This window comes from Numenius arquata, chromosome 8 (assembly GCF_964106895.1).
Source record: "Numenius arquata chromosome 8, bNumArq3.hap1.1, whole genome shotgun sequence".
In the NCBI taxonomy this organism is placed as follows: domain Eukaryota; kingdom Metazoa; phylum Chordata; class Aves; order Charadriiformes; family Scolopacidae; genus Numenius; species Numenius arquata.
In genome coordinates, this window is record NC_133583.1 from 29450867 (window position 1) to 29464206 (window position 13340).

Below are 13340 nucleotides of genomic sequence, written 5' to 3' on the forward strand. Positions count from 1 at the left end.
AACAGAGGCAAACCTGTCTCCATCCTCCCTCTTTCCTCTTTCTAAGATTACCGCTTAATACCTATTATCCTCCACAAACTAGAGGCAAATTTATTTCCATCTTCCCTTTTTCTAAGATTAACCCCTAACAATGTTTATCACCGTTCCCAACCAGGTGACAGAAACAATGTATGTAACTGGATCTCAATCATTAATACAAGTATTTTTTTTCTATTTTGTATCTCCACTAATATTTTTTTATGAGAAAACAGAATAAAATCTGAGAAAGCTATGCTTTAAAAAGTTTTAAAATTTTAAAATTGAATGTCAAGTAAACTTAATTCTACTTCAGCACATGAAGGTGGTTAAGTCTACAATCTTTGTGTTTTATTATATCCTTCTACTCTAGCTTTTAAGACGGTGACTGCTCTTCAAAAAGCTTACTTCAGAAACAGCTCTTCATTTTAAGACGTGATTTGGAAATAATGTGAGAGACGTAAAACCACACAGGAACTCACGTGCAGAGTATGACAACAGCTTGGGGAAAGAGGTTCTGATACTGCAGACAACATTGTAAAACACGATCGTCATTGTTCTCATCACTCAGGCCATCTGCAAATTTAATTAAGACAGTGCTGACATGTTCAGAAGTAACTCAACATTAGAAATACTTCAGTGTAGTCATGGTACTGTTTTTAAATTTAATACCTCCCCAAACAAGGACAGAGAAGCGTAATCTAAACACAAAGCTGAGGTTTGAATTCTTAGGTACTACTCTGCTCAAAAATGCTAAGGTTTTGCCAGAAAACATCAAGTGAGCCCCAGGTAAATTCGAGTATGTTAGATTTTGTGATGACTGAGCCAAATGCAAAAGCATACAACATATCCTTAGCTCATAGGTAAAAATAAGTAAATGAATTTTTGTTAAGTAATCCCCTACTTACCAACAGTTGAAGCTAAAAGTGAGAAACAACTGATAAAACAATAACAAACAAAGCACTAATCTGAGTAAGGTATTTGCATGCTACAGCCTTGGTTATGCCCTGAAGGCTGCTGTAGGTTATTAGCCAATTTTAATTAGCAAACTGCAGAGCAAAGACTGGATTAAACTCAAAATTTAGTGCTAGGGATCACAGTAAGTGAACTGCAAGGACTAAGTACCCAAAACAAATTGATTGCACATATATTACATATTTTCTGAGAAGCAAGCTGCATGGATTGCCCCCACAATTTTGCATCTTGGTTTTTGAGACACATGTAGATGAACTGGACTGCAGGGATGGCTTTGTCCCGAACATGCTGCAACATTTTCCCCTTCTTCAAGTTGTCCAACTCTTGCAGAACAACCCAGGGAATTATTAATGCAAGTCTGTTAACGCCTGCAGGGAAAAAAAAAAAAATCACAACCAAAAAACAAAGACACTTTGAAGTGCCACACAAACTATTACAGATAACTTTTAACTCAAACATCATATTTATGTAAATTCACACTTATCTTTTTTGCCAGTAGTTTTCATATTCCATGCTCAAGAATAATTGGCATTAAAAATGAACGACTGAAAAAGGTCAATTTCCCTCTTTCTAATCTAACCTCAAACTGACACTACATTGGTTACATGTAAAAATAACAATATTAGGCAAACAAAAGGAAGATAGAATTTTTATCAACAATATACTTTGATAATAGCATATAGCAGTATTATAAAATATATCTGCAGCATTATCTTCTTATCACACATTCACTCTAAGATGTTAAAGCAAGGTGACAGCAGCTGACATAACAGGCTGAAAATATCTGAATAAACACAACAATTACTGTGCCAAAACAAACATCAAATAAAATGAGCAATGGTTACTGCTAATTGCCAACCAGCATTTCTAAGCCAGGCACAGAAAGTATGGATATTGGACCATGGTTTTATTTGTATGCAAGTATGGTCTGAATCTTAAAACTACTATATATGAAATACATGGTAAATCAGAAATTTGATGACTGTTCTGTTGGTCCACCCACAACAAATACTTCAACTGTTTTTTTTCTTGTTCACATCATAAGAATACAATTTTGAAAAAATATATTAATATCCATCTGTTTTGTAATAAATAGGTCAGGAATCAGCAACCTTGGGAACGTAACAGGTCTGGTGCAGGACCAGAAATTGGGAGCTGCAATATTCTAAAAAAAGCATCCCAGTGTACACAACGCAACACCATTCCTAATATGGGAAAGACAAATACAGTCAGACACACTCTTGAAAATTACTTGGGCACTTATTAAAGTTATTTTCCGGGTGGCTGGAATAAGTGTATTCATTAGCTGAAAGCATCAAAACAGCCTAAGTATTCTGATAGATTCCAAATATGTCTACCAACAGCTGACACGTACAATCCTAATCCTGCTAACGTTAAATCACTAAAAGCTTCACAACATATTGAAGCCAAGCATTAAAGCCAAGGTCTGCAATCCGAATTCCTGAGAAATTGCTTGCACATCTCATGAATTCTGTGACCTTTGCCAAGACAGAAATAAAGCATTGACTGACTGCTTATCAGATTATAAATGTTTATAGATGTCTAAGAAAAAAAAAAATGCTAAAAAGAGAGTAGAATACATCATTACCACTAGTAATGAGTTAAATGCTTAAAATTATGTTCTTACAATAGGTAAGACTTGTTTACCTCTAAGAATTCATGCATATTCCTGGGAACGTCAACCATGACTCTCTGTAGGTAAGTACGTATAAGCATAGTAGGTTCTACTTTCACAGCTGAACTTTCCTGAAGAGGCAGCAGATTTGGGTTCACAGAACCGGCCTCTTAAGGGTGAGCCTTCAGCCTCTATACGAAACCTGCTGCCTTTTTAAGGAGCCCAGGTCTGTTTTTCCCTCACACAGCCTGAAGTTTCTACAACATCTGTTTTCTTAAAATGTCTTATTGATCATCATGTATTCACATACCTGGTATATCCTCAGATTTCAGGGATCTGACAAACTCAAGGTGACTAATCATTATATTTGTGTCTATCACCACTAATATGTTCAGACCAGAAGTAAAAGCCTCTAGGGGAAAAAAAAGAGAAAACAAACAAATAGAAAGTAATGAAAAAAAATCAGTTGCGTACTCTCTACTCAGATCATTAACCAACTGTAAGAACTAGTTCAAGTAGACACGGAAGAACATCAAATCACGACATACCAGCAGAAATATTTAAATCCTGCTCCGGAAGATCTATTTCCATACTTGTAAGTTCTCCACAGGTCTGTACTACTGATGACACCATCCGCTTCTGAGCACGAGCAACATGCAAATCTTCAACTATCTGCATCTACAGTGAAAAAAACATTGCATGTATGATATCAATTGTAAATAATCACTTATGAATTGTTCACAAAAAAGATGCTTTCGCATTAATACTGCTGTAAAACTGACTAAAAATGAAGCATGAACCATTTTAAGTTGGTACAGCAAATGTAAAGCAATGAGAACCTCCTGCACTTCCTCCACTATAAGAAGTCCACAAAAGACATCCAAAATACAGCCTAGAAGGAAGATTTGTTTATGACCTTTCTACCTGGTACCCAAAAACTTTGTTCCATGTGTTCTTACATAGACTGCAAGTTTCCCGACAGGTGTTTCTTTAAGAACTACTTATCTTTTCCAACTTGAAAGTTAGAGGATGGAAAATGAGATAGCTGAAGTACGTTAGTAACTATGAAGGCCCCCTATGTTGCAGAGAATAACAGTAAGGCAACCTTCCTATCTCAGAAAGTTCCTGATTAGCATGTCCTTTTTAGCAAGTTTGTTTAGTATTTGAAAAAAATGGTCCGCATTTTTTGAAGTGTAGATCATTAGCAAACAATGCAAAATAGTAGGAAAGGTCATAGAACGGTCCAGCTGCACAACCTCAGTGCCATGAGTTTTTAATACAACTTAGATGTATTAAATTAAAGTGTTACTAACCTCTTGGTCCATTTCTGAGTTCTGACTCTCTTGAAGGGGTGGAAGGACTTCAAAGCTCTGTAGGAAGAATTAAAAACAACCCATACCAACCACACCAAATATCAAGGAAGACTGAGGAACAAGTATTCCCCATGTCAAGAATTTCAGAATATTGCTCTTTAGTGTTAAACAAGGACATCACTAACCTTTTGGACAGACTTTGTGTCCTCACCATCTTTGTAGGAGTCAGACATGCATGGGATCTCAAAACTCTAGAAACAAATAGGAACATGTATCAGTCTTCCAGCCTGCTTTTTAGAGAACACAGGATATTCCCAACTGAATTGAATACGTAACATAAAACACATTTTCAATATTCATGACGAAGCATCTACAGTATCATTTCAAAGCGGCTTAGAAGGATGGCTTTCTTTTACAATAAATATAGTGGTTTACACAGTAAGCCTATTTTTCCAATCTCTTGTGGGTTTGTGACTGTTATTCTTGCTCTGGGCTTCCCAGTACAAGGTAAAAACGAATTTAACAGAGTGAGTTGAGCAACGGGTCACTAAGATGATGAAAGGATGGGAACATTGTCGTACAAGAGGCTGGAAGAGCTGGGACTGTTTGGCCTGGAGGAGAGAAGGAGAAATCTTATTGATGTTTACAGATATCTGATGGGAGGGTATAAAAAAGATGGAAGCAGCCTCTCAGTGATGCCTGGTGACAGGACAAGAGGCAATAGGCACAAACTGAAACACAACAAATTCCATCTGAACATAAAAAACTCCATTTTCTTACAGTGAAGGTGCTTGAACAGGCTGCCCAGGTAGGTTGTGGAATCTCCATCCTTAGAGATATTCAAAACTGGACCGGACAGTTCTGGGCAACCTGCTCTAGCTGACCCTGCTTGAGCAAAAAGGTTGGACTAGACAATCTCCAAAGGTGCCTTCCAGCCTCAATGATTCCATATGTGATTACCATCTTTGCGTGCACACAAAATGATCATGCTACCATAACTTTTTGAACTCAAATCGTGTTGCTACGCTTGTTAACGAGAACAACAACAAAAAAGTAAGTGTGCTCAATATAAAGCTGAGGTGCAGGCGAAAACACAAGCTCGGACTTGGAAACAAACCTATCACAGCCAAATGTGAAGTTCTGCAGGAAATTTAGTCCTAGATCTACACAACATGGTCTCCTGGCATCATTTTGCCAGCAATGAGCACCTCTTTCGTGGGCAAGTTTTCATTGGTTCAGTTTATTAATTCAAAAAATTATACAACCATGTCAGCTCAAGAAAAATAATCTATTGATTTACACCTAAATTGAAGTATTCCACACCCTCAGTAGCAAAGTAAAGCTATGAAAGCATACGTGCAGAGACAGCCCGAATACGCAAGACTTTTATTCTTCTAGTCTGTTAAACCATTTAGCAGAGCACAGAAACATTTTAACATGGTTTACATTGGGATCAGAAGAATTCATCTAGTTAACTATGAAATCCTGTTGGAAGTCTGTAAGAAGACAGTCTGCTTACAGAACAGCTGCCAGCCATCCAGAAACTAGCCTGAAATATCTACCCGCGTAATACAAAGAATTGGGTTCTCATTACCTGCTTAAAACATAATGCTGTGGCTTCAAAGTCCCTTTCTTCAGTCCCTGAATTAGCAGTAGCTTTGTCAGAATCAGCTTCTCGTTTCTCCCGTTTACGGGAGTCCCATCGCTGTGGCGTTTCAGTTGAACAGTGTGATGGTGTGTGTTTATTCACATGCCGTTTTCTCTTAGAAAACTCTTTATATTCTTCTTCATACTCTTCTTCCCAAGTCCTAGATGATGTATTTGGCTTCTTAGTGAAAGGCCTATCATCACGCACAGTCCCTGTAGAGGTGTCAGATGGCTTTTTTTGAATTCTGACATCTTCACTCCGTTTTTTTGATCCATCTGCCTTTTTATGTGGTACATGTGAATCGTACTCAGATGACTTAAGTTTTTCCAACATAGTTTGTTCCACTTTTAACTTTAGTTTGTGGAGTTCAGCTTTCTCTGTCTTTTTCTTTAGTGCCTTGTCCCTCTGAACTGCAAAGCTATGCCAGACTCTTTTTCCTTCTGTTCCATCAAAATTACTTTTGTAATAACTTTTCCTGCTAGTAGCCACTACATCAGGAGTGCGTGTACTTTTTCCATGTTTAACTTCTTTGGCTTTAAATTGGATAACTATTTTCTTTTGCTTTTCAGTTTGGATTAAAGAATTGTCTCTGGTTTTGCTTCTATTTGGAGATTTTTCTTGGGATCTTCCATCAGCGCCATGAGAAATATTAGAACTTTGGTCTTGCTTCTTCTCTTGCTCATCTTTTTCTATTTTGAATCTACAGAAACATCGAAAAAAAAAAAAGTAATGTAATCTAGCTCAGTTAATGTAAAAGAAGAACAAAAGAAAAAAAAAACAACAAAACAACCTGGTATGAACTTGCAGCAACACCTGTCCTTTAAAATAGTTTGATTTACATTTTTCCTAGCTGTACAGCTATTTTAGCTTACAAAACTGCGAAAAAGCTTTTCCTGCATTCACTGTCTATTGGTTTGAGACAGGCCCTACAAAGTCTATTTGCATCTTATCACACAGGTAATTTTTAACAGCAGTTTAATAATTTATGAGGTGTGTCACCCTAAAATTCAAGTGTGCAGCAGTTCAGCTTGGTTGCACAGTGCCAAACACTGTACAGCTTTCAAACAGTGCAGGATAACAGACTGGAGAACTTGGAAAAGGAAGGATTGATGGGAATATAGTAACATTCTACAGAAATCATGAATGATATGAAAAATGAGTAAGAACCTTACAAGAGCAGAAAAAATAAATTTATCATACACTAGGTTTAAAATATCTAAAGAAAGTTTCTGCCCTACTTTATAATAGTGTTGTCAAAAATGTTGGGGAGGTAAAGGCCATTTGACAAACTAATATAGGACAGGTGACTTAAATGCACTGATTCGCATCCAACTGCTGACTTGGGAGATCCCTAACTGCTTCTTAGAAGCTAGAAGGGTATACAACAGGAAAAAATAATTTTGTACTTGTCTTGTTTCACATATTCCTTCCTACGCAAGCCCTTCTGGCCACTGTCAGGGATGGGGTACTGGACTGGACAGTTTTGGCATGAACATAGTTACTGATTTATGGTTATATCATACTGTACTAACAAACAGTGCTTAACAGCATGTATACATGCAGCTAAATATCCTATGATTTACAACTCCAGTCTAACAGAAACTGCAACAAGAATTTGCCATGACTAACAACCCAAAGCTTTTCCATCTCAGGATTCATGAGAACATTCTCACTTTATAGGAAGTAGTTTTCAAACACTGTTTACATTTGCTACACTCAAGGTGAAGGATTGCTTTCACAGAATCACAGAATCTTAGTGGTTGGAAGGGACCTTTGAGATCATCGAGTCCAACCACATTAAAAAAAAAAAAAAAACAAAAACACACAAACAAACAAAAAAACACAACACAAAACCAAACAAACAACAACACCCCCCCCCAAAAAAAAAAAAAAAAAAAGCAGCATCCATCAACTAAACCCCACACACAACACCCCACCACAAACCAACAATCCCGGGCACTAGAGCATGCCCTGAAGAGCCACGTCTACACGTTTCTTAAATACCTCCAGGGATGGTGACTCCACCACCTCCCTGGGCAGGCTGTTCCAGTGCTTGACCACTCTCTCAGTAAAGTAATTCTTCCTAATATCTAATCTAAACCTCCCTTGCCGCAGCTTCATACCATTTCCTCTGGTCCTGTCATTATTCCCTTGGGAGAAGAGGCCAACCCCCGCCTCTCTACAGTTTCCTTTCAGGTAGTTGTAGAGGGCAATGAGGTCTCCCCTCAGCCTCCTCTTCTCCAAACTAAACATGCCCAGTTCCCTCAGCCTCTCCTCACAGGACTTGTTCTCCAGACCCCTCACCAGCTTGGTGGCTCTCCTCTGGACACGCTCCAGCACCTCAATGTCCTTCCTGCAGTGAGGGGCCCAAAACTGAACACAGTACTCGAGGTGAGGCCTCACCAGCGCTGAGTACAGAGGCACGATGACTTCCCTGCTCCTGCTGGCCACGCTATTCCTGATACAGGCCAGGATGCCGTTGGCCTTCTTGGCTGCCTGGGCACACTGCTGGCTCATGTTTAGCCGGCTGTCCACTAACACTCCCAGGTCCTTTTCTGCCGGGCAGCTTTCCAGCCACTCTTCCCCAAGCCTGTAGCGTTGCGTGGGGTTGTTGTAGCTTTTTGTAGAAAAGCTTTTTGTTGTAGCTTTTTTTGTAGAAATTGTTTAGCAATTTCTTTGCCTTAGAGTCAATTACTTCAACCATCAAGAGAAATCAATGATTTCTGGACTATAGGAATCTAGTAAAGGTACTAAGTTCACTGCAGAACTATCCTCCAGACTTCACATGAGCCTTTTTACCCTAACAAAATGTGTAATATGCAATTGAGACCAACAAGGTAGTGCTGAAGACAACATAAGTGATCTTTTTATGACAGCAGTGTTGGAAGGATGGAACTCCCACCCTATTTGAAGTATAGTAGCATACATTTGAGTTAAAAAAAAAATAATTCTGAACCCTGTCTTCTCAATATCTCAAACTCCCCAGCTTAGACAGAATCCACTCATTAATGGAATGCCAACACTTCAGCAGTTAAATACCATATTTTATTTGGTGAACAAGCTGAACAAAATTCTTAAGTTCAGTATTAAAAAAAAGACTAACTGTTTTATTTTTAAGTAGTCCCATATAATGATAGAGCAAGAATTTACCTTTGAAATTCTGTCTCTCCTTTCAAAGCATGGTTATAAGATCTTGTGTCTTCAGAGCTCTGAAAAAAGGAAAATTCCAAGGGCTTAGAGAGGAAAGTGCAGTTAAAACAACCACCTTCATAAGATGGAATAAGCTATTATTCTAGATTCACTATGATTTTGAATAAGTTAACCTTGAAAAAGGTAGCCATATACCTTGCTAAAATTTAGTATTTATATTTTGTTGTATTTAAGAACACCACAGGGGGAAAAACTGAACATAGCACACCACCCTGGGTTATAAATAAAGCTCAACTAATTAAACACATTTAGGATTCGTGTGTTTCATATACTCTACAAGTATATCACTAGGTGAAACATATATTTTTGTATATTTATAGGGGACAGCACATTTCTATGGGAAGTGTTTTGTGCAGAAGAGATGTGTTATTAATCATTAAATTTACTAATTAGGTGGGACAGTGTGAAACTGCAGTTAGGTAAGCCTGGTTAAGAGTAAAGATAGTCCCCAAAGAAAGAACTTGAACAGTCATTGCTTAGAAAGCAGTTCTATATTGGTATATCTGTATTGCAAGTTGCATCGCATTCATGTTGCGGAATAACTGGAAGGCAACTTTGATCAGGTCAGAACAGAAAGCAGTTTATTACGGCAGCTACGGGACAGAACAGAGAGCAGCAAAACAACAGACTCCACTTATGTGAACTCTGCCCAAAAAGGCAGTTAATTGTTTTATACCTTTGGGTTATACGGTTCAGTTTTCCCAAAACTACAGCAGGGTGTAGGTAAATTACAACAGAGAACTGTAACATATGGATTACTTCAGATAAGGAAGCTCCAGACAGTAGATCCTTTTACAAATAATTCCCTCCTTCAATAGTTGGGTCATGCTGACTCAGTGAGGGCATTAGGTCACTGCTGCAGAGATTTTCCCAACTAGAGGGGCCTGCAAAAGCCTATGAGGACTTAGCTATTTTACTTCCACATTAGAAAGCACTTTATTAAAAAATAGAAGGGCTGCAGAAACCATCAGAGTCCTAATGAATTAAGGAAATTTTGGAAACTTCTGCCTCTGGTTGGTTCTGGAGGTGTAACAGCAGCAAACTCAATGAAATCATAATTTAGAAGGCTGCTGCCACTGAGAATCATATTGATGCAACTGGCTGCAGGAAAACCTGTTCTACTCACATGATTATAAACAAATAGGAATCAAAGTGTTTTATTGGTTTATTAACAACTCAATTAGCTGGCACCCAGTGAACTATACACTCAGGACCAATACAACCAGAAAACTATAATAATTGACAATTACAAAATGATACCAGATCAGATGAGCTGGTACCAGAAAGTTTTAATCTCACACCCCTACGTGATACACTTTGGCACCCGCACTCATGCTGTTGAAGACGTGGGTGCTCCAGTCGTGTGCGCAGCTGTCCCACTTCCTACAATCTGCTAACAGCCACACTGTGAGAAAGGCCCACCACGAGGTCACGTACACACACACGCAAGGTGTGGGACCCTACGGGATGCCCCTCCCGTACGGTCACTCCAGCAGCTGGAATGCAGGCTACTGACAGTGCCCGGCAATGAAGGTGGTTCATCGGGATAGGTGGAGGTTGTGATGCTGGTGGGACAACTTCCGGTAGTATCAAGCCCGGTTTGACTGCTGCTCTGTTACCGCTTTCTGTCTTCAAGTCTTATTCCCCTGGAACCATGAGTCTTCGTGATGTTTTTAGTATTTCTTCTCAGCCTAGTTCCTTCTTTTCTCAAAAGCCTCTAGATAATTCCCTGATTTTCATTTAATTTGGTGATCTTAAGCAAACTTTCTTACTGTTACTTTCCTTTTAGTATTATCGGTTTGGGGTAAATGTACTCTCGGAGCACACTGGTTTAGGTGTTCTGTTTACAGTCCCACAACTATTGTATCACGTGGTGCTACCCAGGCCATGTTACTGACTCCTCCAGACAGCTCTCTGTAAAGCTCTTCTATTTCATACTGGGAAAAATGTCCTTTCACTCATACTTACGGAATTATATGCCAAACCGCTCAAAGCCAACAGGCATAAGGTTTTCTGTAATCTGTGGTCATGCTTACACTGGACAAAAAACCCAAAACCAAAGCCCCCCCAAAATCACCTCTAAATATGACTCTACCTATATGGCTTACTGTTACCTGTAAGAGCTGAAGATACCTCTTATCCATACTGTGATCACACCGAAGAAACACTTGCTACTATTCAGAGGTTTCCTTATCTTTTTGCTATTAGTAGTTTGGGTTCTCACTGTTGCAAGCGCTGGTCAATGTCTGCATATAGCAGTATTTAATGCATATAGCAGTATTTAATGCTGTCTCAGATTGAAGTCATGCTACAGTTAAAACTCTGTATTCTTCTACAAATTGGTACAGGCATTAGCAATGGCAGTACAGCTACATTATAGGGTTTTAAGCCAAGTTTTTACCCTTGGTATTACATAATTTTAAGAAAACACAAACCAAACACACACACCTTAGGATAAGTCAATGTTAAAACAGAAACTGAATAATAATAAAGAATTCAGGAGGAAAAAAAATAGTTATAATTATTTGGCTTTGAACAACATTCCCTACATGAGCAGAAAGCTTCTAATATATATAACTCCATGTAATATCACACTAACTTATAAACACTTTCAAACATTTTTGTGGCATTTATGATAAAGACAGTTAAAACCTCTCTTATTTCATATATACCTTAAAAAAATCCAAGGGAAAGAAAAAATTTAGCAAACATAAGTGGGGATCTATTAAACTACTGATTTATTGGATATGTATTATACTACTGGCAGGAAATGACTTCCCATGGGGGATACAAATAAAGAAGAATAGGAAGGTACATACAAGCGTGACCAGAAAGACTATCACCCCTGTAACACCTGCATTTTACGAGTGATTCAGTGATTTACAAATATTACAAATATATTACAAATATCTACCAGACTAAACTAAGAATTTCGGTCATTGATTTATGTCTCAGTGGTTAAAAGGAAGTATTTGAGAGTTGTTTGCTAAAATGCTGTGAAGTACTATTTGTGATTAATCAGAAAATTAAGATATACGATCCAAGATGAAGAACCACGCGAGAAAATAGTAGTGGTTTCGGTAACAGTTTTAAGCTCCACTTTCCTCAACCAGGATGATACATGAAAATAAATAAATAAATAAATAAAATCTCTTATTTTTTGATAACCACACTACTCACAGCCTCTGGAGAAAACCATAAGCTAGTTACCTGCCTAGAACTTGCAGTTATCTGACCAATTTAATCCTCCTGCTGTTCTTAGTGACCCCACCTTTAAATTTGGTTCATCCTGCTATCACAAGACGGCTAAACATTTCATGCTCTTCTTTTGAATTAAAATAATGATAATAGTAACAATACAGCTGTTCCTACTTTGTCATCCCGGCCATCCAAACAGTCTTCCTTTCCAGTTAATTTCTTCAGTTTCTTTTTTGACATCTTCAAATCCTAAGAAAAACAGCGTTGCCATTATTATTTATTTCAAGTTTTTATTTCCAGCTGTTACAAAAAAATAAAATTGAGCTGCATAGAGAAAAAAAACTCTAATACTCTTCTTTTGTTTTCTCATTACAGAACACAGCAGATTTCAGCTGGGTTAATTATTCACATCTCACTACTTAAGAGAACTTCACAGAAAAAAAAAAAAAAAGAATGGCAATTACTTTAGCATCTGCTCCAGAGACACATATTTTGTACTAGCAAACATACCAGATTAATAGAGACACAAATCCTTTAACATTTAGTCATGCAGCCGTCAAGTTTTAAAGCAGTTCCAACTACACACCTCTCGCCTTAGGCTCTCCCTTATCCTTCCCCCTGGGGGCAGCGGTAATATCGTGACATCTCGCAACAGCTACACCACCACACAAACTAGGCCTGCGAGCCTGCCACAAACACCAAGGGGTTCAAGAGGGCTGTAAGAAAGCTTCACCAGAAGCTCCTAAAGCTCTAGAGGTGAATTTCCAGAGTACAGGTCAACTACCTACACAGATAAGCCACAGAGGTAGCTCAGCCATAAAGCAAGGAAGACCAAGTAAACACCCGGCTCCAAGTCAGCCTTCAACACGGGGCTGGTTGAAGTAACTGAAGGAAGAGCTGCTGCTCTGCCACAGCTAAAGGGGGAGCAGCCTCCTGCCCCCCCAACCCCAGGCGTGAAGAAAGAGCGAAGACAGGGTGGATCCCCGGAGCCCCTCAGAGCACAGGCCGGCCTCCCCCAACCCCACCCGGCAGCTGCCAGCCCACCTCCTCCCTCCCTGCCTGCCTCCCTGTCTCCCTCCCCAGCACCAGTGCTCAGGGACGGCCGCGCCCCACGGCCAGACAGCCAGCTCGGACCCACCTTCCCGTCGAAGCCGAGGCAGGGAGCGGCTCCGCGCCCCCCACCCCGTCGCGCCGGGCAGCCTCAGGAGGATGGTCCTGGCGGAGGGGCCTCAGGGGAACCCCAAGTGCGGCCCCGCTCTCGGGCCAGCGACTTTCCTGTCACAGTCCCAGCCCCGGTCCCTCCCCGCCGCGGGGCGTGCTGGGCAAGGCCCAGCCCCTCGTTCCC

General features: G+C 39.5%; 1 protein-coding gene across 1 annotated transcript in view; it reads right to left on the bottom strand.

Annotated features, from left to right (window-relative positions):
- Positions 1 to 13305, bottom strand: part of SWT1 (SWT1 RNA endoribonuclease homolog) — a 37954-nt gene extending 24649 nt beyond the window's left edge. Inside the window, exons 1-10 of the mRNA XM_074152227.1 lie at positions 13134 to 13305; positions 12170 to 12244; positions 8738 to 8796; positions 5534 to 6287; positions 4125 to 4190; positions 3940 to 3996; positions 3175 to 3304; positions 2937 to 3038; positions 1170 to 1358; positions 498 to 591 (exon numbers count right to left, since the gene is read on the bottom strand). Coding sequence (XP_074008328.1) covers positions 498 to 591; positions 1170 to 1358; positions 2937 to 3038; positions 3175 to 3304; positions 3940 to 3996; positions 4125 to 4190; positions 5534 to 6287; positions 8738 to 8796; positions 12170 to 12235 — 1517 coding nt within the window. The 5' untranslated portion in view covers positions 12236 to 12244; positions 13134 to 13305. The remainder of the gene's footprint in view (positions 1 to 497; positions 592 to 1169; positions 1359 to 2936; positions 3039 to 3174; positions 3305 to 3939; positions 3997 to 4124; positions 4191 to 5533; positions 6288 to 8737; positions 8797 to 12169; positions 12245 to 13133) is intronic.
- Positions 13306 to 13340: the final 35 nt, after the last annotated feature.